Below are 24611 nucleotides of genomic sequence, written 5' to 3'. Positions count from 1 at the left end.
CCTTTGAACCTGCCTTTAATGAAGTCATGGGGTTATGACTGGCCATCAAAACTGCCAATTATTTCTACCTCAAGAAGGTTATAAAATCCTAGATTGCCTCTTCCACTTTATTTTTTTTAATGTTTATTTGTTTTGAGAGAGAGCACCCACATGAATGGGGGAAGGGCAGAGGGAGAGAGGGAGAGGGAGAGTCCCAAGCAGGCTCCACGCTATCATTGCAGAGCCCATTGTAGGGCTCAAACCCATGAACCATGAGACCATAACGGGAGCAGACCCTGAGCAGAAATCAAGAGTCGGGCACTTAACCAACAGCCACCCACGTGTCCCGCCTCTTCCACATTGAAACAGATGCCCCATGGCAAACAACCCATGTCCATGAGAAGTAGAAAATTCAGGACTGCTTAGGTTTGGGAGAAGAGAGAGAGGGAGAAAAAGAGAAGGAAGGGAGGAAGGGAGGGAGGAAGGAAGGAAGGAAGGAAGGCGTCAAAGAAAAAAGGAGTCTCACATTGTGAGGAGTAGACCCTGTTCTGTGACGTTGGCTATTGTTTAAGGAAGCAACAAGATCTTGGACTCATTTCTTGTCTCTTAAAACTTTTAGCTTCTCAGTTATTTCAATGCACACCGAAACCGGGCCCAGCAAACACAAAGGGAATTTCTGCTCAATTTCACCAAGTATCTCCAACCTTCCCCCAACCTCCCAGGAGTTTGGAGCAGCCTCGCCAAGTGTGCAGAAACTGATAACTGGGCTTACAGAGAGGAGGAGACAGAGTCTCCCAGCATCTGACAAAGTAGACCTGGAACAGTCCTGTGCACAGTGTGGCTCCGAGTCCTGAGGCTCCTTCCCAGAAACCACACGGGAGAATCTTGGTCTCACTGCCCTATAGTCAATCCCTTTGCATCTTGCCAGTGGGACACAGGACAAGGGCATCACCACACCTCCCTCCAAGGCTGCCTGCTGTCACCAGTGAGCCACGTGTCACCTTCTCCTTAAAGCTGTCCTGATGTTCATGTAATTCTTATTTTTTAAATTTTTTTAAATGTTTTTTATTTATTTTTGAGAGGTAGAGAAAGACAGCGTGAGCAGGGGAGGGTCAGAGAGAGAGGGAGATACAGAATCTGAAGCAGGCTCCAGGCTCTGAGCTGTCAGCACAGAGCCCGACGTGGGGCTCAAACCCACAAACTGTGAGATCATGACCTGAGCCAAAGCCAGACGCTTAACTGACTGAGCCACCCAGGCGCTCCAATGTTCATGTAATTCTGATCTTATTGGCATCCTAGTGCTAAGTGAACAGGAAGAAATTTAGGATAATTTCCTGTGCTCTAAATTCCATGAGGGCCAGGGCCTTCCATCTATCCAACAAATATGTATCGAATGCCTCCGATGGACTAGGGAGTATCCCAGGCGATGCGGAAGGAGCTGCCATCCTGCATTGTATTCAAGGCCTGATACAGCAGTTAGCACCCAGCAGGTGCACCATAAGCACTTGTTGAAAGATTGAGTAAATGAGAGAACCACGCACCGTTCAGACCCTCAACCTGATGTCATCCACTAAACCTCTAAATCTGAAGGGCTTTGGTTTCATCTGCTCCTGACTTTCTATCTTAAAAAAGACTTTGAATCATAAGCAGGGACACAGCTGGTTCGCATCCTGGCGTTTCTGAAAAGAAAAATGTATCTACTCTCTTTCTATATCTTCCAACACATTAAAATGGAAAAGAGAAAATAAGATAACTTCTGGGAAATAAGAAATAAGGTATTTTTTTTTAGTGTCAAGCAGTTTAACATGGATATGGTTTCATCTCTATACGTGAATGTCTCTAGCACATGTAGAGAATGTTCTCTTCCTTTGCTTTTTTGGGTTCCATTTGCTTCATAATGAGCTGTAGTATAAATATGCTGAAATATTAAACATAGAAAGTATGAGTGACTCCCTGGTCACGATTTGAGAAAGAAGGAAGACTGTCCCATTCAAAACACAGTGACCCTCTCTTGAGCCTTCTTCCCTGGCCTGCATTTCTTCTACCTATGTCAGTCCTTTATTTTAAGATCTTGTCATCACTACAGTCTCATTGGTGCCAACTGACGTTATGGAGCGGCTGCCTTGTGAATTCTCTGCCAGGTACTGGACAATTCTTCCCAAGGGGCTCCAGTTAAAAAGCCTCTATGTTACTTACTGGGATGCCACCCACCCATTATCGCTTCCTACCAAACAGCAGAGTTATAGGCTGATGCCTACCAGACACTGGCTTCTGGGAAGGGTGAGTCACAGGACAAGGAAGTTTTGATCAGGGTGAGTTTGGTCACTGGGATATATCCGCAGAGCCACACTATCATGCCTTGATTTCCAAAGCAGTCATGTTCCTATGAAGTATACTCACTCCTCTTCTCTCTTGCTTTTAAGATAAAATCCCATGGTACTGGGTGGCTCAGTGGGTTAAGCGTCCAAGTCTTGATCTCTGCTCAGGTCATGATCTCATGATTCGTGAGTTCAAGCCCTGTGTCAGGATCCTGGCTGGCAGTGCAGAGCCTGCTTGGGATTCTGTCGCTCCCTCTTGCTGCCCCTCCCCTGACCTCTCTCACTCTATTATAATAAATAAATAAACTTTTTAAAAAACTAAATAAAAAATAAAATAGAGTAAAATCCTGCTTTATTTAAACGTATAAATATGGTGAATCCTTGACCATGTAACTTCATCCATTTGGCAAACATTTACTGAGCATGTACTATACACCAAGCTCTATTCTAAGCACTGGGAAACAGCAGTGAACATGACAAAGATTGCTGGCCTTTGGGAAATTATGTTCAAGCCGCAAACCATTCCAATGGTCTGCTGCTGATGTGAAACTCCATGAATCTGATTTGAAACGATGGGAGTTTCTCAAAGTAGGGCCTTTAACAGCCCAGTCCATACCTGTCAAGGCTGACTCACTGCGTTCCAAGGGCAGGCTCCTTGGGCCTCATTCAGAGGCTGACTCAGAGAGAGAGAGGGAAACCACAGACTCACACCTTTCAAATGAGTCAGATCTTTCTTAGGAGGAGATCTCTTCATTAAGTCATTATGAGAGAACTCTAGCAAATGATTCTCCTGCTGCTCAAACCTTCTCATTATGGAGTGAGTGCTGAGACTCAGAAGGTTTTGTGAGGTCAGAAAAACTATCCTTTTTCAGGTGAAAAGGAAGGGAGGGTTTGGGGCTCTGGGAGGAAACCCAGCGTGGTGTGTGAAGGGTGGACTCTGAGGACTGGCCACCTGAGCTCACTTCATATAATATTGGAGACATGACCCCAAGCAACCGCTTTGGCCTCTCTGACCCTCTGACTCTTCCTCCAAGGCTAACCACACGTATGTCAGCACCATCCTATCGACTCTCTGGCACTCACTGACATTAGCTTCCCTTGTTATCCATGAAGAGGGAGTAGTGGCGAGGCCAAAGAGAAAACAGAGCGACACTGAAGAGCACAGAGGGGTGCCCGGCTTTATGTAGGCTTTCCCATCTGATTGTAGAGGAAATCTGAAATGTTGATGCTATCATCTCTTCTTCACTGAAGAGGTGAATGGCCTGGGTCCAATCAAGAGATAGCAACCATACAGTGGGTCAAGAGGAGTTGAATATAAGCAATTGTTAACTGCACGGAAGATGAACTGTAAGATACCCGTCCGAGCTCTAAAATGAGGGAGCTTACCCAGGAAGGACGGCTTGCCAGGGGCTCAGACCTAGCTGGAGAAGCTATAAACAGGCTGCTGATAAAACCAGGCCAGGGCCGGTCTGGAACTGCTGGCTGAGCAACAGACCACCCTTCCGCGTGCCAGCAGGGAGCAGGCAGTCAGCACCCAATGCCATGGGAGTCTGGACGCCGGCAGGGGCCAAGGCTGTGGCATTCAGAGTGGGGGGGCTACGTGTGCTGGGGGATAGGGACAGGAACACCACCCCTGTGTGTTTGGGGCCACGGGTGGCTTGTGTAGGCCACACAGGGGCTTGTGTCGGTACAGACAGGGGGCCATGCAGAGCTCTGGTTTCTGCGACATTTTGGGTATAAAGATTTCGATGGTCCTTATTTGTCAGACTCCTCACAAGCTCTACAGGCCTGGACTTTGTTATTCATTCTGAATTTCCAGAACCTTGGCCCATACCAGGGGCTCCATTAATTTTGGTGAATGAATAACTATGAGTGAACACGAGGAGAAAAAATGGCAAGCCGAATTTAGTAACACTTCCAAGCCTGTTTTTGAAAGCAGTGTTAAGCTTGAAAACCTAACCTCTGCTTGCACACCTTCCAACCCCCTCTCTACCAGCGAGCCGAGCCTTCGACTCTACAAACACATTGTTTCATGCCTTGGCCTTTTCAAAACTTCGGCCTCCCAAGCATGTCTGTCATGAGGCCTCCTGAAGGTGTGCTGTCTCTCCAGCCACCCCGAACTGTCAGGGGCATATTCCTCTTCCTTAATGAGAGTGTCCCGAATGCCAACAAAGTGCACAGCACGAATTTGAGTCACTAACAATAGAAGGCGGTATGAGCCAAGATCCCTCTTCTCAGATAGCTTATAATCCAGCTGAAGGGACAAGAGGTACAGGGAAAGGATAAATAACAATTCTTGACAAGCTGAGCTAACAGCCAAATGGACGGGATTTTCTATCGATGCTGTTCCAGGAGAGGAAGGAAGGTCACCACTGAATCCTCCACTTCTGCTCCAAGATCACAATCCCTGCCATGCGCAGACCAGCCATGGCACTCTTGGTTACATGCATCCACTCGTAGATAATTCTTGGACGTTTTCCTGCAGCCTCAGGAATCTTCTCTACGGAGCAGAGCACGGCAGATGTGGTAGGCACTGTGGTTGACTAACTCAACAGCATCCCCAATGCCCTCCTCCCTTGCTACCTCCCACCAAGAGAGCTGGAAAGCCATGCACTCTCTGATAGCCGGATGCTCGGCTAGATGGGGCCCAGAGGCCGGCTCTTGCCCATGAGCCACAAAGGGAATTCTGCTTAGGGACTCCTGAGGAGGCTCTGCTTTCTTTATTGAAGGCACCAATATGGTGGGCACCTTGCCTGCTGCTAACCTTCTTCCTGTAGTGAAGACGTGGGGCCTGGTGCTGATCTGTTGTCATCTTCCAGTCAGGAGGCAGCCATCACAAAATGACCACCAACCACACTGTGGCCGGTGGGGCAGACTGAGAGAAAAGACCTGGAAGCTTGTAGGGAGTCTCGACCCACTGCATCGAGACTGAGAACTTCTACCCAGACTTCGGGTGAAGCGAACAGCACAGATCCTTATGTCTGAGGTCAGAATAACCAACCCTTCTGGTAACTGCAGCCAGAAGCATTCCTGATGGATACAAGAGGAAGGCATTGGGTGGCTCTGGTGGCTTCGGGTAGAGATTAGTTTAACAGACAATGTCACAAAGGGCAAGGGGTGTGGCTCCTGGAAAGGGCACTCAAGGGGCTGGTCTAAATGCCAAGGGATCAAAAAGGCCTGAGGCAAGGTGAACTTGAAGTTGAGGGAGAGGGGGAGGATGGGGAAATGTGAGAAGATGGACCACCAAAGGAGAGGCCAAGGTTCTAAAGGCCAAATACAACCACTTGGGGACAGGAGGGTCAAGCCACTTAGTTCCTCGCTCTCCCTGGGAACACTGCCACAGGCTGATGTGTGCTCCCATGGGATCATTTTCTTTCTCTAACTCCTGTTTCTTCTTAAATGTTCTCTGAATGTTCTTTCTTCCTCATCTGGACTAGATATAAATAGCACCATGTTCTTCAGCGGCTGTCTACACATCATTAATTTCCCTCTGTGGTTCCAGGAACCTTTAAGTTGGCCCTTCCCCACTCCTAAGCATCCCGGGCTGCCATAGCCCTGCCTACAGCTCACCTTTCCTCTGTATCTGCTGAGCCCTCACTCCAGGCACAGCGCCACTCAATCATTCGTCATCCGATAGAGCATATCCATACCACCTGGGGCGGCAAAACTGAAATAGCCCGGTCCCCAGCCAAAGAGAGCTCCCAGCAAACTAGAAGGTTTCAGGAACTTGATTTATTTTTAGGAGTTGCCCAGTTGCCCAGAAAGGAGCTTCACTTAAAGGCTTTGAATGTTAAAAGAACCCATAATACAGTGCAGGACACTCATCTAAAAACCTCACCCCGAAACCTGATCCTGAACATCCTACTCATTTGACCAGCTTTTCTTCATTCCATTCCCCCGAGGAGGCCAGAAATCTCCAGGCAGCCGGCCTTACCATCCCGTCCTGAATTCTTGGGGAAGTGGAAGAGTATGTAAAACATCCGTTTGACCGATGATTGGGAGACGCCTGGGTTCCCTGACAAACGCCCTTCCCTGCAGCCGAGGAGCTCTCTGTACATTCAGTGGAATCTTTGCCCGGAAATATGGCGTGAGCAGAGGACCATTAGCGTGGGCGCCAGGAGCTCCACCCGTTTGTCCTGCTTCTCAGCTGATGTGATGCAAATGCTACTACCATCACCAGTTGCTACGCCTGTGGAGCCCTCCGCATGGGACGGATCCTGTTGTAAGTGCCTTACCTATGTTAGTATACCACATGTTTGTCCAATGCCCCAGAAATGGCTGCCTTCAGGACTTTGGGTCATGTAAGTTTAAGGACAAACATACCAGCTATCCCAACACATGAGAAGACCTACATATAGTATTCGACTGCCAAGTGCCATGAATCAGAAAAGCAGCCCCCCCACACCCCTTCCCTGAGTGTGTCTGGAAGTTTGTTGGGACACATGCAGGCATAGGAAAGCAGAGTGGGGAAGGCCAGAGATTTTTCTTGAATTCCATTTCTGAAGAATCTCTCTGTTGTTTGCTGACTTGAAGACACTGGGACTGGATGAGGAGGTTCATGGGAAGTGAGACAGATGACGGAGTGAGGAGTGGGCCTCAGAAAACCCGGTCCTGGATCCGCTGTGCCGTGGACGTCGCTTTGGAGACGTCACCGGGTCTGTTTCTTCCACGTAAAGTGAGAGGCTGGAGAGTGTCTCTTGGCCCTGACGGCCTTGGTGTTCCATGACCTGTTGCCATGTGAACAAGACAAACATTGAAATGGGGCTTAGACCTCACCTTCCCCTTGGAACCAGATTTCCCTTGGGCTCGTGAGGCTTCCAGATCTAATCCTCTCTGTGAACTATGACAGGTGTTAGAGAAGAAGACACAGCCTACTGCCATACCCAGGTACCTGATCCAGAAGGTGCCAGTGTGGACCCTGGTGAGGGCCAGGGAGGAGCCTGTGCTGGTCACTGCGGGGCCCCATGTCCCAATCCTTGTCCTGCAGAGCTGCACCCCTCCTCCGTGCAGCCGGTGCCTATCTTTCCGGTAGGCTGTGCAGAGCCAGCACAGGGGCCCTGAAGCCCATCTGCAGAGTTGGGCAGGCTCACAGACCCAGTCCAAGCCGAGGACAATCTTCACAGCCACAGAAGCAGAAAGCCAGGAGCTGTCAGCCCCCAGCTCTGCTCATCCTTTCCGGGGTTGAGAAAACTGACGGCCTCTTCCCTCCCAATCTTGTTTTGCCTACACAACTTTCCACACAATTTCAGGGGCTTCCAGGCCCCCTCGGGCCCATCGGTCTCCTCTTCAGGGCCCATGGGGCCACAGACCGAATTCCCGCTGCAGGTGGTGGGCTGGGGGCGAGTTGCATGGTATTGTTTACTTCCCACAGACTGAAACTTCTATGTAGATTTCAGGTTGGATAACAGGGTGGGGAAATGAACCCTTAGTCAGGTTCTAGGAGAGCATTTTCAAATCAGTCTCTCTCTTCACAGTTTCTAGAATTTGTGAGCAAAACCAAAACCAACGGAGTTGCAATTACTGCACTGCACCGACAAGAGTACATCGTACAAAGCGAGTTCTTGTAAACTTTAGAAACAGGAAATCTTGGTCATGGTTACTACACTACTACACTGCCTACTGGGGTGGTTTCACAGGGCACAGCAGTGATGGCATCTGGCACTTGGAAAACCTGAATATAAATATAAATAGAGGCAGGTCACTTCTTTCGGATGGTCGTTGCCATGATGAGGAGAAAATGCAAACTCAGGACTTGAGGATCCCTTTCTCTGCCGTATGTCTTTTCTAGTAAGTGGCAGGACAGCTCTATGTCCAGGTTTTCCATCTGGCTAAGCAGAAGATGTCCCCCCAGAGGGTTCAGTTCTAGAAGGATACAGAGAACCAGCAGACAACACAGCTACTCGATTAAACTCAGAGACAGTTTTGTTCACAGGAGAAAAAAACTTCCTAGGTAACCTTATTCCACTTGCTGGAGAGCACACAGCAGGTGCTCAAAAAATAGGTCAAATGGAGGCCACCTGGGTGGCTCGGTCAGTTGAGTGTCTGGGTCTCAATTTTGGCTTAGGCCATGATCTCACGGTTCGTGGGCTCGAGCCCCACATCAGACTCTGTGCCAGAGGCGTGGAGCCTGTGTGGGATTCTCTCTTTTTGCTCTCTGCCCCTGCCCCACTTGTGTGCATGCACTCTCTCAAAAATCAGTCAATCAAATGTGCCTGGGTGGCTCAGCCAGTTAAGCGTCTGACTTCGGCTCAAGTCATGATCTCACAGTTTGTGGGTTCGAGCCCCGTGTCAGGTTCTGTGCTGACAGCTAGCTCAGAGCCTGGAGCCTGTCTTCAGATTCTGTGTCTCCTTCTCTCTCTGACCCTCCCCTGCTCACACACTCTCTGTTTCTCAAAAATAAATAAAAACATTTTTTTAAAAGTTAAAAAAATCAATCAGACGGAGATCTGGAAAGTCATGCTGAAAAAAAAAAATAGGTCAGATCAATGAAATTCATCCATTTGGTTCTTGGTCCCATGTGGTTTTTTGTTCGTCTGGGTTTTTTTTTTTTTTGACAACACAGCAGGAAGGTTTTGCCTCTTTGGAGTATGGTTCTTTTCTTGGTCTCTGTTGGGATGTTGACCCACCACCGAAGAGTTGTCCACAGGGCCCGCGCCTTGGTTAATACATATTTTCTACTAAAATAGAACTCTTCTTCATCTCTAACAATTTGCTGCTTGGTTGGCCTCGGCCTTCTCTGGATCGAAACTGAAGCCATCTGGGTGTTGTTGGTTTGTTTGTTTGCTTATTTTCAGTAGAGAGAGAGGCAGGCACCTCTTGTTTCCACCCCAAGCAACTTGAGGTTCCAGATACAGACTCTCCAGAAGACATCAGCAAACCTGCACCCGTGGGCACCAGGCACTGAAGGTAGCAACGTCCGTGTCGCCACGGGCACAGAGCTGTAAAGTTATGATGTGCCGCGGAAGCGTTAAGGTTAAGCACCTGCACAGTAAAGATGAAGGGAATCAAAGGCAGGCTGGAGGGCAGCGAGCAATATGGTGATTAGACCAGAAATTCAGGGAGCCGTCAAGGTCCACTCTCCCCTTGTTGATGGGAGGAAAAAGAATGAACCAGAAGGAAGTTTCTGGGAAACTCAGGTTGTTAGGGAAATGTTGTGAGATCCAAGAAAGAAAGACAATGTCTGGGATTCAGTGCAGTGATCTGAGCTGGAAAAGCAGAAAATAGGCCGAGCTAATATTTGCATGGATGGCGGTTTGAAAATTCAGATATATGACTTCCTGTGGGCACGAGTAAAGGCAAGCTCTGAGTTTTTCCCTCTGGAACTGCTCTGCCGTCCCCTTGCACTCTTACTCACGGGCAGGGGTTTTGAGGGCTGAATGGAGAGCAGGTTTTCCCTGCTCTGCCTCAGATCCGAGAACTTGAGCGCTCCCTTCGGGAACGCTCAGGCCCTCGGTTCCGTCTCTGCCCCGGCCCCTCCGGGAGCTGGTGTCCGAGTTGCCCACACTGGTAGATGGGTGTGGGCCACTCCTCCTGTCCCAAAATGGAAACGGGAGAAGATCCAGCCTCACGGTTTCCCTAAGCTTGTGCGATGCCAATTCCATGGCCAGGAGACGCGGAGGCTGGCTGGACGTGTCCCTCCGGGACCTGACTCCATCAGCCTTTGCGTCTCAGCATCCGAGGGCGCGTTCGAGGGCGCGTACCCTGGTCTGAACCCTCACACACCCCCATTGACTGTGCAGAGACAAGGCTCCGTGATCTATTAAGAAGTAAGGAATTTAGAAAACTCCTTTCTCAACAAAGTCTGACTAAAAATTATTGTCCTGCCAAGGGGCGCCTGGGTGGCTCCGTCGGTTAAGCATCCAACTTCAGCGCAGGTCATGATCTTGTGCTTTGTGAATTCGAGCCCTGTGTCGGGCTCTGTGCTGACAGCTCAGGCCTGGAGGCTGCTTCGGATTCTGTGTCTCCCCCTCTCCCCTCCCCTCCCCTGCTCATGCTCTGTCTCTCTCTGTCTCTCAATAATAAAAATTAAAAAAAAAAATTCTTGTCCTGCCTAAACAAAACTCAGGGCAGACACCTTTTTCTTCTGTTTTTTCCACAGCACAACACTTATGACCATCTTCACCTCACCCTGAGGCAACCCTACATCTCCTGAGCTCCTCTGGAAGTAGGTCCTGGAGGCAGAAATGGAAAAACAACCACTTTTTTTCTGGCAAATCCCTGTCCACACCATTGGCAACTTCATGAGCTTCCTGGAGCTACAAAATTGATCACCAACTGGGTGACTTAGAACAACACACATGATTCTTTCAGATCTGGACGCCAGAAGCCTGACATCACAATGTCCCCAGGTCCATGGCGCTAGGGAAGAATCCTTCCTACCTTTGGACCTCATGTTAACTAATTACATCTACAAAACCCCCAGTTTCAAATAAGGTCATGTTCTGAGGTTCCAGAGGGACATAAATTTGGGGGGATAATTTTCAACACACCACAGCAACCCATTCCTTGCCTGGCCTGGCCTGTTGGCCTTCCCTCCACAACATCACCAGTTTGCTCAGTGGTGAAGCTTTGTCCTTGACTGTGGGGGGCGGGGGGTGGATTTAAGACTAGGAAGGTTTGTAATGATGTTCTAGCAGCAGGATAACTGTAGGGAGGCTGGCTCGCTTCTGGAGTTTCTGCTTGCTTCTGCCTTAAGCAGTCTGTCGGGAGGGTGGGATTCAGTACAACTGAGGGTCTATCCCTTGTCACTGCCCAGCTTCCGGACCCTATAATCAGTGCCTGCCACTTCAGAATGTCCGTATAGGGACCAGTCCGAATGTTCTCTCATCTGCCGACGGAGACGCAGTGACTGGGGAGCTCCTTACGGTTGTTGTCAGAATTTGCCCTGAGCCAGAAACGTAAAAGATGAAGGACTGAACGGCTCTCATGATGGTTTTTTTCCCATCCAGCACCATCGGTCTGATGGGAAATGTGATGTACTTGTTTTTAAACCAGCAGCTTAAAAAAAAAGCCTGAAATCTCAAGGCAGTATCAAAATACCTGTGCTGACTCAGAAAGATAATTTTTCAAGCATCAGCAGAAAGGGGAACTTACAGAATTTGCAATTCTACCTCCCGCCCCCACCCCCTCCTCAGCTCTGTAAGTGCAGTGGAGGCAGCAAATTGGAGGGGGTGGGGGGATATGAGCTTTTGTGTTTGTCTTGCCTCTTTAATGAGTTGTTAATTCAGTTGAACAAGTCTATTGACAGGCCCTGTGTTTGTTCTGGGCACTCACGGATGAATCAGACCCAGAGTCTGTCTCCACGCGGCTCCCAGAGCAACAGCCCAGCTGAGCGACCAACCAGCTCTACTATACGGTAGATGCTCGCAGAGGCATCAGAATAAAACGTTATGGGAGAAATTAATTCTCCTTCGGGTAGAGGAGAGAAAGGGCACACAGATCAGGGAAAGATCCAGAATCCATTTATGTGCTGCCTATGCATTTTCAGGTATTAATTCCTCCATTCCTTTATTCAACAAACACTTGTTGAAAGCTCTCTATGAGCCTGGCCTCCTAGCAGCTGCTGGGGAAAGATCATCACCAGCTGACCACTGTCTTCTCGGAATTTACGATCTGCGTAAGGAGGCAGACAAGGTCAAGGAGCTCAGCAAATGTTCTCCCAGGAGAGAAGGCCAAGGAAAGAGCGTGAACAAAGGCGCTGGGGCAGGCGAGTTCCGAGGTATCTGGAATGCCTGGCATGTGGGTGAGGGCCGAGTGAAGGGGGACAGTGGAAAGAGCCGAGAGCCTGGTTATGGAGAATTCTTCGCGTTACGCAAAGCATTCGGGTTTAATCCCATAGAACGAGCGTCCACCAAGCTTTTGCCGCGGCTGGGAATGATATTCCTGGATTTGGGTTTCAGGAGGATTGTTGCAGGAGCCCGTGTGGAGTGTCTCAGATGAGGATGTCGCGTGCAGTCTTAAGGGACGGGAAGGATGTGGCTGGAGCCTGATGAACCTCCACTGTCTCATCAGTGATGTCCAAGGGCCAATTTGGAGAAAGATGTCCGACCCCCTTGTCCTGAGGACAGGTCTGACACTGACCCCGTACTGGCATATGGTCTGACTATGAAGGCCACGGGCTTATTTTTTTTTTCAAACTATTTGTTACTTTATTTGCCTAGGTCACACACACATACACACGCACACGCACGGTACAACATTCACAAGGTGCACTGGGAAAGCATGCGGGGGACCGGTAAGTGTCCTTCGGCGCCTGCTCCCCGCTCTGTCCCCTGCACCAGAGGCAACCACAGTTATCAGAGTTTATTTTGGTTCCAAAGACCGTTAAGGAACTCAAACCTAAAATGGAATTCAGAAGCCGAGTCATGTCGTGGTTGGGGCTGAGGGCCCGGAGTCAGGCAGACTCTGCTGAAAGCCAGGCTTTATGGCCTCCTGACCCAGAGCCCGGACAGACGCAGGACTTATCTCGTTGGGTTGTTGAGATCATTAAATAAGCTAGCCCACTGAAGTCTCAGCACAGTGCCGGGCACACATTTCCACTCACTACACATCAGCTCTCTTAGCTGGGGGGCGGCTAGTGGGATGGAGGAGGGAGGGTGCACTTTCCAGGGAAAGCCTGGGTTGCTCACAAGTGTGGTCACTGGAAATCCCCGGGAACTTACTGGAAATCCAGGATCCCAGGCCCCTCCCTAGACCCGGTGAATCAGAAGCTTTTCAACAACTTCGCAGGTGACCCGCAGCCATGAGTGTGAGAAGCGCTATCCTACATGAGCCCTCAATGCTTGAGCGAATGGGCCGGACAATCCCTGCCCCTGGGGACATGCCGGGGCTGAATCTGGACCTTCTGACGTTGAGTCCTTAGACATCTTATGATGAAAACTCAGTTTAAGGGAAAAGCCCTCAGGGCTTAGGCCCCCTTCCATCCAGCTCTTTCCTCCGCATCTGATTTCACAAAGCCCAGTAACCTGTGACCTCAAAGACAGCTGGAATGTGTCCCCTTTTGTCCTGACAGAAACCTGATAGATGGTTTGCAGGGGGTGGGGGGGGGCATGTTGTTTTCAAAGTGACACAAGAGACGTAATGGAGCCTGCCCAACACTCAGCAGGGCTGGCAGGATGCCAACTGGGACACTGAGGCCCTGGTAGTAGGGGCTGCCTCAGAATGTGGCATTAAAGTTAAGCTACATGGGGTTAGAGCTGGGAGGCTGAAGGGGCTCACAGGGGGACAACTGCCACTGTTTGCCTCTTGTTCCAAAAAGGGAGACCATGGCTAGAACTATATAGGACACAGGAAGCAGCCCTTTAAAAATAGAACCACATAGGGGCACCTGGGTGACTCAGATGGTTGAGTATCCAGCTTGGGCTCAAGTCATGATCTCACCGTTTGTGGGTTTGAGCCCCGCATCAGGCTCTGTGCTGACAGCTCGGAGCCTGGAGCCTACTTCGGATTCTGTGTCTCCCTTTCTCTCTCTGCCCCTCCCCTGCTTAAGCTCTGTCTGTCTCTCTTTCTCTCTCTCTTTCAAAATTAAATATACATTAAACATTTTTAAATAAATAAATAAGTAAAAATAGAACCACACACCATAATGGTGGGTGCATGTCTCACCACATTTGTCCAAACCCACAGAATGCACCACACTAGGAGTGAACCCTAATGTAAACCGGGGACTCTGGGTGACAGAGATGTGTAAAATGGAGGTTCATGGACCGTAACACACGTGCCGTGCCGCTGGGAGACTATGCGTGCGTGGTGGCTGGAGGTATATGGGAACTCTATCTCCTGCTCAGTTTTGCTAAAAACTACTCTGATACAGAAAAGTCCATTTTTTTAAATAAAAAGAAAATTATAATCTGTCACTGAATCAGCTGTACTAGAGGGAAAAAAAAAAAAAACAAGGTTGAGACCTGGGGCAGTATGCTTTTTAAAAAGTCACAGTTCTGGGGGCGCCTGGGTGGCTCAGTTGGTTAAGCATCCAGCTCTTGATCAGTCATGATCCCAGGGTCTTGAGATCAAGCCCTGTGTCAGCTCAGAGCTTAGGATTCTCTCTTTACTTTCTCTCTCTGCTCCTCCCCCTCTCAAAAACAAATCACAATTATAGCAGAAATAGCTTAGCGCTGAGATGTCCAATCCAGAAGACATTAGCTATTTGTGACTAATGAACATTTGAAGTGTTTCTAGCACAACTAAGGAACCGAATTTTAAATTTTATTTAACTGTAGTTAATGTACATGTAAATTGAAAAACTGATGTGTGTGATACAGTTAGTAAAAGTTTTAAGTAGGCTTGGAACAATTTGAGTATATGAATCTACTCTTTCAATTGTGAATTTCATGAAATCTATATACAGAGTATTTCCAGTAAATAGCATCCAAATTGAGATACAACATAGGTGTAAAATTTTGAAACCTTAATACTGGATAAAAGAATATAAAATATCTCATTCATTTTTATATGGATTGTTTTTTTGAGAGAGAGAGAGAGAGAGAGAGAGTGCAAGCAGGGAGAAGCACACAGAGAGAGAGAGAAATAATCTTAAGCAGGCTTCATACTCAGCACAGAGCCCAAAACAAGGCTTGATCCCATAACCCTGGGATCATGATGTAAGCTGAAATCAAGAATTGGATGCTCAACCAATGGAGTTACCTAGACATCCTTTATAGGGATTATATATTGAAATAATATTTTGTTTAAATTTTTTTAAATGTCTATTCATTTCTGAGAGAGAGCATGAGCAGGGGAGGGGCAGAGAGAAAAGAGACAGAGGATCTGAAGCAGGCTCTGTGCTGATGGCAGAGAGCCTGATAAGGGGCTCTGTACCCACAAACTGTGAGATCATGACCTAAGCTGACATCAGACGCTTAGCCTACTGAGCCACCGGGGGGCTCCATATTTTGGTCATATTTAGTTAATAAAAGATATGATTAAAGCTTACTTCATCTGTGCCTTGTAACTTTAAAATGTAGCTTCCAAAAAAATTAGTTATGTGTGTGGCTTACCGCCATACGCTACAGTAGGAACAGAAAATGGTACAGCTGCTTAGGAAAAGCAGTATGATGGTCCGTCAGAAAGTTAGATGTAAAGTCACCTAGCGGGGCGCTTGGGTGGCTCAGTCGGTTAAGCATCTGACTCTTGATCTGAGCTCAGGTCTTGATCTCAGGTCATGAGTTAAAACCCTGCCTTGGGCATGGAGCCGACTTAAAAAAAAAGTCACCTAGCAACCCCATTCCTGGGCATTCGCCCAAGAGAACTGAAAACATGTCCACACAACACCTTATATATGAATGTTCACAGTAGCATTATCCATAATCCTGCAAAGTGGAAACAGCCCAGACGTCTGTCAACTGTTGAATGGGTTAAAATAAATGTGGCATGTCCATACAAAGTAATCTTATTTGGCCACAAAAAGGCAAGAGGTACTGATAGATAATCCAACATGGACGACCTTTCATAATATTACTCTGAGTGAAAGAAGCCAGACACACGAAAGCTACATGCTATAGAATTCCATTTATATGAAATACCCGGAACAGGCAAATCTATAGAGATATAAATTAGCATTTGCCAACTGCTAGGGGGGAGAGGAGAATAGGAAATGACTGCAATGGGTATGGGTTTCTTTTGGGGATGATAAGAATATTCTGGAATTAAATACTGGTGATGGTTACTTAACTTGTGGACATGGAAAAAATTATGTATGTGGCTTGTGTTACAAGATCCAACACGGATCTCACTGGACTGGAATCAAGGGATCAGCAAAGTTGCATTCTTTCTAGAGGCTCCAGAAGAGAATCGCCTTGCCTTTTCCAGCTTCTAGAGGCTGTCTGCATTCCCCCAACTCGTAGCCTCTTCCTCCAAATTCAAATCCATGGATGGCATGGGTTTAGATGACCTAACGGTCTCTCTCCTGTCACTGGTGAGGATACGGAATTTAGCCAGAGCTCAAAACATGGGGTAATTTTTACTCCCCCAAAGGGGATATTTGGGGATGTCTAGAGACCTTCTTCGTTGTCAGCTGGGGCAGGGATGAGAAGTAGAGATTGCCGCTGGCCAGAGATGCTGTTAGACGTCCTACAATGTACAGGACAGCTGCCCATGACAGAGTTATCCAGTTACAGTTAACGTCAGTAGTGTCGGGTTGGAGAAGCCCAGCACTAGAGGCTGCTTGGGGTGCCCTGCCTCCTTTGCACTGCCCCGAGGTCAGCAGGTGCGCTGTGGGCACAGCCTTCTCTGGGGCCCCGCCACACCTCAGGTGTGCTCAGCTCCTCTAGACACCTGGGTCTGTGAACTTGGAGATGTTCTAGGTAGAGTCCTGAAAGGCCCCAGGAATTCCAGCCTGAACTGGCTGTGGAGTCCATGGCCCTGTCCTTACTCTAGGCTTTCTGACTCCCAAAATGTTATAGTTACTTTAAATCAAGCCAGCCTCATTCCAGGTAAATTGCCATTTCTCTATAGTTTTCTCTTCCACATCAGGTTTTCTAAGCCAAAGACAATTGGAATTTGCATGGTCTGTGTCATGAATGAGTTCCTTCTCTGATGTCTGAAATAAAAACCTGAAGAAGGATTTCTGGACTTGCTTTGAGGCACTTTGTGTTTAAATTACCCTTTCTCACTCTAGTATTTTCTGGTGGCTGCTGTAACAAATTGCCACAAACTCATTCATTTAAAAGAACACAGATTCAGGGGTGCCTGGGTGGCTCAGTCGGTCAACTGTCTGACTTTAGTGCAGGCCATGATCTCGTGATTTGTGGGTTCAAGCCCCATGTCAGGCTCTGTGCTGAGAGCTCAGAGCCTGGAGCCTGCTTTGGATTCTGAATCTCCCTCTCTCTGGGCTCCTCCCTCAAAAATAAACATTAAAAAAAAAGAATACAAATTTATTATCTTCCAGTTATGCAAGTCAGACAGTCCAACACGGATCTTACTGGGCTGGAGTCAAGGGATCGGCAAAGTTGCATTCTTTCTAGAGCTCCAGAAGAGAACCTCCTTGCCTTTTCCAGCTTCTAGAGACTGCCTGCATTCTTCCAACTCGTGGCCTCTTCCTCCAAATTCAAAGCCAGTGTCCTGGGATCTTCCAATCTTTCTCAGACTCTGACCCTCTTCTCTCCTTCTCACTCAGAAGGGCCCTTGTGATTACATGTGGATGGTCAGATAGTCTAGGGTCATCTCCCCACATTGAAACACTTACTTTACATCTATAAAGCCCCCTTTGCCATGTAAGGTAATATATTCGCCAGCTCTGGGGACCAGGGCAGGGACCCATCTTTGGAGGCATTCTTCTGCCCACCACAGGGTTTAAAAGGCCTGGACAACCTGCCGGGATGGCCCCTCGGCCAGCACTCTGCCACCTTCATTCCGGAAGGAGACATTGTGAATGGTGGAGTCTCCCAGGCTGAGTTTTGAGACGGTTAAATGCTGACTTTCCAGATATCAAGATTCCTACTGACACATGCCCCAGAATGGTCTGTGAGAGATTTACAGACTGCTTGCTATGGGCTAAACTGTGCCCCCTGCCCTGCAATTCATATGTTGAAGCCCTAAACCCTACATCTCAGAATGATGCTATATTTGGAAATAGGGCCTTTAAAGAGGTAAAGAGTAAAATGAGGTCATTAGGGTGGGCGCTAATCCAGTATGACTGGTGTCATTACACGGAAGAGAGATTAGGACATACACAGTCACCAGACACGTGTGGTGAGGAGGCACTCATCCACAACCATAGAGAAGCCTAAGAAGAAACCTACTTGGCCAACTAACTCTTTGGCTTTGGACATCCAGCCCCCAGAACTGTGACAAAACTAATGTCTGTTGTTGAAGCCAGCCAGTCTGTGGTCTTTATGATGATACCTGTTCTAAACGAAAACACTGCTTTTTCATATTTGTACTGTGGTGGTTTTTTGAAATGAATTATTACAACTCAAATCTCCTATAACGTTGGTTTACAAAGTTTCTGAAGTTCTTGGCACGGCTGAGTTGAAATTCCCTTTCACAAGTGGGTGGGCCTATCAGATCACATGTGGGTGTTCAACCCAACATTGATTGGGCATTTCCAACTCTCAGGAACTATGTGCGCTCAACAACGCTAGCCCTTCACCCATATGGAATCAATGTCTAGTGGAGCAGACGAATCAGTATACTGTCCACCTAATCTGTTCTAATCTATAGAAGAGACTCTCAAATCCATGAAACGAAGAGCTATAGGACTTCTTTGGAGGGAGTAGACCAGGACAGAATGGTTAGGCAGGGACATGAGACTTCCGGAAGTGTTCTGAAATGGGTGACATTTGAACTGGGCCTTGAGGAATCAGCCAGATGCTTTCAAGGTCATGCCCTTAAATGGCATTCCCCCTGTGTTCCAGGAAGGGAAGATTTGACCTTAACTGGTGGCGTTAGATAGGAAGTTGTCTTCACTGGAGTCCCCTTGGAAAAGCCGACCTGAGACAAGAACTCAGATGCAGTTAGTTTATCGGGGAGGTGACCTCAGGGAGTGTGTGTGTGTCCAGGAAGGAGGACAGCCAGCACACGACCACACATGTTGCAGCTGTGCGCACAGGAGCCCGATGCCATGAAGCCCCGCCCCAGAACTGTGTGGCACATGCCTTAGAATCCTCCCACGGGAACATGAGGTTTTCCAACCTCCAGCTTCCTTGTCGTGTGTGGCCAGACCCCCCCTCCCAGGCCGTGAAAGGCAGCGGGGAGCTGTGGGGTGCCGGAAGCTGTAAACCCAGGTGACTGAGGAGTGCTGGGGCCCAGCGTCATCTGCCGCTGCCTCGGGGACAATCATATTATTCCATAAACCATCGGGATGTTGGATCCGGGAACACAGATGAGTCTGACTCTCCCTCAGAACCATCAGCCTCAATTTGTTCTGTGCTGACCTGATTTTCTCAGGGAAGGTGAATTCCAGTCTCCTCACTTAAAAGAGATGTACCTTGCGCATGTTAATTAACCTCTTTGAGCTTTGCAGCCCAGCCCACTTTTATTCCGCGGATTAATACCAAATATAGGGCCTTAACTTAGTAGGTAAGATGTCCGAACACTCTGTGAATGGTTCCTATTTTTACGGATGGCAGCACTTGTTTCTCCCCACAATCTGTGTGAACCCTGGACCAGGTACAGAACTTGAGGGGATGATCTGAAAGTGCACCTCCACAAAGTTTCATCTCGGGCTCTTTAACTACACAATTTCCTGGTATGACTTGCTTATTGCTTAGTTTTGGTAAATGAAAATTCCATTTCAGAAGAAAAAACGCCTTCCTAAAGCATCATATGAGTGTCATGCAATGAACACCAAAATACCCAAATCATCTTTTAAAAGAACTTCCAGCCTCCCAGTGAATAGACTGACCTCTGTTTTAAATTAGGTACAAATGGAAGCTATTGTAGACTCTAGGGATGCTTTTTTTTTTTAATGTTTATTTATTTTTGAGAGAGCACAAGCAGGGGACGGGCAGAGAGAGGGGGACAGAGGATCCAAAGCAGGCTCTGCACTGACAGTAGCCCAGTGTGGGGCTCGAACTCACAAACCATGAGATCATGACCTGAGCTGAAGTCAGATGCTCAACAGACTGAGTCACCCAGGTCCCCCAAAGGGATGCTTTTCGTAACTGACTACATTAGTGCACCAGACGGCTCCCAAATCACTTTGAGGTCTGAGGCTGACCTTGTGTCTCGGTCTGTTTGGGCTGCTCACAAAATACCGTGGGCTGGGTGGCTTAAACAACAGAAACGTATTTCTCATAGTTCTGGAGAACTAATACAGTTCCCAGTGAGAACTCTTTTCCTGGCTTGCACATGTCTGCCTTCTGGCTGTGTCTTCACATGACAGAGAGGGAGTGGGGAGAAAGACAGACAGACAGACACACACGCACAACACACACACACAAGGTGGGGGGGCTAGAGAGAGGTGGGGGAAGGACAAGGAGGGAGAAAGTGATGGGAAGGGAGGAGGAGACACGCATGGCGAGGGGTAGGGAAAGGGAGAGAGAGCTAGCTGTGGTCTCTCTTCTTCTTTTGATGAGGACACTAATCCTATCATGGGGCTCCCCCCTCATGATGTTGTCTAAACCTAATCACCTCCTAAAGGCCCCACCTCTGAATATCAACACTCTGGGACTTAGGGCTTTGCGATCTGAATGCGGGAGACGGGCACAAAGAGGCACAACATTCAGTAGTCGTGGCACCTTGCTCGCCATTACAGAGCAGCTCTCCTCCTGGGGAAATCTGACCTCTCACATGATACAGTCTCACAATGTATGACTCTAGGAAAATGGTAAGAATGGGGATTTCAACTATATTTATTGGTTTGAGTTTTATTTTTTAATGTTTATTTATTCATTTTGAGAGAGCGGGAGAGAGAGAGAGAATCCAGCTTGGGGCCCAACATTAGGCTCAATCCCATGAACTTCAAGATCATGACCTGAGCCAAAATCAAGAGTCAGAGGTTCAACTGGCAGGTCCACCCAGGTGCCCCAGTTCTATTTTTAGCAATACTAACTCATGTGTAGGCCCTGTGGATGCTCGTGGGGCCTTTATTCAGCATCTAACTTTCAGCTTCCAAGTTCACTGATCAAAGAGTTCTCTTGCTAGATTTGGGGCAGTCTCTTAAGGGATTTAGAAAAGTTGTAATGTTGGGATGTCTGGGTGGCTCAGTCGGTTAAGTGTCCGGCTTTAGCTCCGGTCATGATCTCGCAGTTCGTGGGTTCAAGCCCCACATGGGGCTCTGTGCTGACAGCTCAGAGCCTGGAGCCTGCTTTGGATTCTGTGTCTCCCTCTCTCTCTGACCCTCCCCTACTCATGATGTCTCTCTCTCTCTCAAAAATAAATAAAACATTAAAAAAATTTTAATGTTGTAGTATTAAAATATATACGCTGTTTTTCAAGAAAAATGGAACGGAGGTTACTTATATTGTAAAGTAGCCGAAAGGAGAGAACAGAGGCTATTTCCATTTAAAAGCCACCAGTTTTTGTCCGTTCCCTTAGGTAAGAGCTGAATGAGTGATTTTGAGATGAGCTTGCTTGCGCTAGAACCGCAGTGAGATGTAAAGGCATCGAACCAAAAGTTGACCAGGGGTTTACCTTAGGGTCCGTGGGACCTCAGGTGAAGAGCTGGATCTTTCTCTCAAGAAACCAAGTTTTTCAAGAGAAGAGACTATGAACATATTGCTTTGTCATTTGTTTAAAGCATCTTCTCAAATCCTTAAATGTTTTCAAAGGATGATTTTTTTAATGTTTATTTTTGAGAGACAGAGAGACAGAGCATGAGTAGGGGAGGGGCAGAGAGAGAAGGAGACATAGAATCTGAGGCAGGCTCCAAGCTCTGAGCTATCAGCACAGAGCCTGATGTGGGGCTCAAACCCAGAACAGTGAGATCATGACCTGAGCTGAAGTCAGATGCTTAACCGACTGAGCCACCCAGGCGCCCCCAAAATATTGGTTTTCAATAATAGAAGTAACAAGTGAATATAGTTTCCTTAAAAAAATAACATTACTAATCTCACGTCTGAATGCAAGTTTCCTATTTCCTTCCCCGAGTGGTCACCATTGTCATTTTGGATCCATCTACATTTAACAAAATAATTTTATGTTCTTCCTTGTGTCTGTACAAATAGCATCTATGATTATGGGCTGGTTTGGGGGGACATACGCGGTACTGTGTTGTGTGGACCGTTCCATGGTATACCTTCCTTACTCTGCCTTCTGTTTGGAGGTGTCTGTCATTTGAACAGATCACACTTTTATTCAGCCATTGCTGCATAAATGTTTCCTTAGACAGACAGTTCTGTACCACGTTACAGTATGTGTCTCCTGGGCCTGTGAAACTGTAGCATAGTAGGTAATGTCATGTCTAATTAAAATTTTTTTTAATGTTTTATTTATTATTGAGACAGAGAGAGACAGAGCATGAGTGGGGAGGGGAAGAGAGAGAAGGAGACACATAATTGGAAACAGGCTCCAGGCTCTGAGCTGTCAGCACAGAGCCCGACATGGGGCTCGAACCCACAAACCATGAGATCATGACCTGAGCTGAAGTTGGACGTCTAACCCACTGAGCCACCCAGGCGCCCCATGCCATGTCTAATTTTAAAAAATATCACCAAGTTACACTCTTGCTGGCAGCATGCCCGTTTCTCCAGTCTCAACACCTTGATATTATCTATCATCCTTTCATTTTTTTGCCTATCTGATGGGTAAGATATATTATATTTTTAAAATTGATATTTCCCTAATTACTCATGAGGTTGAACATCTCACATGTTTACTGGCTATTTTATTTCCTTTTCTATGAACTTTATAGGTATTTACTTTTACCTTTCTTTAAAATGCAATTCTTAGGGATATTATTCTTACCTATTCTATACATACTTTGGAAACTAATCCTTGTCTGTTATATATGTCATACATATTTCTTCCACTATGTCACTTTCCTTCAATTTTGTTTATGGCATTTTTTTGTTGTTGTTAAATGGAAATTAACTTGATGTAACCAAAATGGTCAATGTCTTTTCTTTCTTTCCTTCTCTTTCTTTTTCTTTCTTTCTTTCTTTCTTTTTCTTTCTTTCTTTCTTTCTTTCTTTCTTTCTTTCTTTCTTTCTTTCTTTCTTTCTTTCTTTCTTTCTTTCTTTCTTTTTCTTTCTTTCTTCCTCTCCCTCTCTCTCCCTTTCTTTCCTTTCTCCTCTTCTTTCTCTCCTTCTCTCCCTCTCTCTTTCTTTCTTTCCCTCCTACCCTCCTTCTTTCCTTCCTTCCTTCCTTCCTTCCTTCCTTCCTTCCTTCCTTCCTTCCTGTCTTACTGTGTACCAAGAAGATCTTATGGCTTTCAAATTCATAAAAATAGTTTCCAATATATTTTCTAGTAATTTATAGTTTTGGGGTTTTAAAAATATTTTCACCTCCGAGATTCCTCTGGAGTTCATCTGGGATCCACTGGATTTCTGTCCTTCATATAGATGGCTCACTGTGTCAGCACTGAAGATTCCGTTTCTTTCCTGAAACTTGAGAAACTCTTTCCATCATAAACCAAATTCCAATATATTCTTGGGTCTGATTCTGCACTCTCTACTCAGTTTGGCTTATCACTGATCTATTTGGGGCTGCTCCCACCCAGTTTTGACAACCACAGCTTTATCATTTGTATCGATAGACGGCTGGTTAGCCCAACATTTCTCCTACCCCATTTTCAGTGAAGCAAGTGCATTTTTAGTTGCAGCCAAAAAAAAAAAAATAGCAATTAGGCAGGTCTCCAGCCCCCTGCTCCCCCCCCCCACCCCCAAGGCAGTGAGGAGAGATCTGCTACAAGGACTCAAATCCACCCAAGCAGCCAAGCGACCCTCCTGTCTCTGGCCCCCACCGCTGCCACCCAGATTCCTGTCCCTGAAGTACTCCTTAAAATAAAACTCAGCTGCAGAGGGCCACCTGTTTTGGATTAGTTACAATAAATCAGGATCTGTATTTATTTCAGCTGGCGGACAGGTGAAGCGCACGCTCTGTGCAGCAAGCCGGCTAGAAAGCAGAGAAACATCCAGATCATGAGAGTTTCTTTCCTCTGAGGGCAAAGGGGTTATACTTGACAAGCCCCAAACTTCCTATTGCTCCCAAAATCCTGCGATTCTTTGGGGGACACCTCAAGCGGTAGTATTCACTCTAGATCTGGGTCTAATTAAGGCCGTGGGTGGAATTTTACTGCCCACAGGACCACCTAGAGCCCTTGTTACAAAGGCGGATTCAACAGGCTGGAGGTAAAATTTAGAGATCTGTATTTTTTTTAATGTTTATTTATTTATTTTGAGAGAGTGAGAGAACGTGACAGGGGAAGGGGCAGAGAGAGAAACAGAGAATCCCAAGCAGGCTCTGCACTGACAGCCCAGATGTGGGGCTTGATCTCACAAACCCTGAGATCCTGACCTGAGCTGAAGCCAAAAGTCTGGCGCTTCACCAACTGAGCCGCCCGGGCGCCCCTAGAGATCTGTATTTTTAAACATGCACCATAGCGAATGGTTCCAATGCAAATAATCCAGGCCCTCACTTTGCACTGCTGTGAGGCCCTGAGAAGGAGGCCTTCAGCCCCAGGGGTCCCTGTGCACAGGATCGATAATGAGCTATCCGTCTGAGATGGGTTAGTAGGGGAACGACGTCAGTACAACACAGATGCACTCATATGTGATTTTCTCCCAGGCCAAGGGGGCCGGAATGGGTGCAGTAAAGTACAGAGTCTTGGGCAGGAGAGGGGAGAGTCTTCAACTCCATTTTTACACTGGCAGCAGACAGCTCTCAAGGCTTATTTGCATAAAATAAAAAATGAGCCTTGTCCTGTAGTTTCTCTCT

At 47.3% G+C, this 24611-nt stretch overlaps 1 protein-coding gene and 1 long non-coding RNA gene across 2 annotated transcripts in view; one reads left to right on the top strand and one right to left on the bottom strand.

The window, feature by feature from the left end:
- The window catches only part of ALPK2 (alpha kinase 2), a 117759-nt gene that overhangs the window by 40744 nt on the left and 52404 nt on the right, over positions 1-24611 (bottom strand). The window contains exon 6 of the mRNA XM_029921751.1: positions 23180-23275. Coding sequence (XP_029777611.1) covers positions 23180-23275 — 96 coding nt within the window. The remainder of the gene's footprint in view (positions 1-23179; positions 23276-24611) is intronic.
- On the top strand, positions 5445-10809 carry LOC115277563. The gene is made up of 3 exons (XR_003902419.1): positions 5445-5484; positions 6203-6519; positions 10396-10809. It is a non-coding gene; the product is annotated as an uncharacterized LOC115277563 (long non-coding RNA).

The sequence above is a fragment of the Suricata suricatta genome, chromosome 14 (genome assembly GCF_006229205.1).
Source record: "Suricata suricatta isolate VVHF042 chromosome 14, meerkat_22Aug2017_6uvM2_HiC, whole genome shotgun sequence".
NCBI classification, from domain to species: domain Eukaryota; kingdom Metazoa; phylum Chordata; class Mammalia; order Carnivora; family Herpestidae; genus Suricata; species Suricata suricatta.
This window is presented reverse-complemented; position numbering and strand designations above follow the sequence as displayed.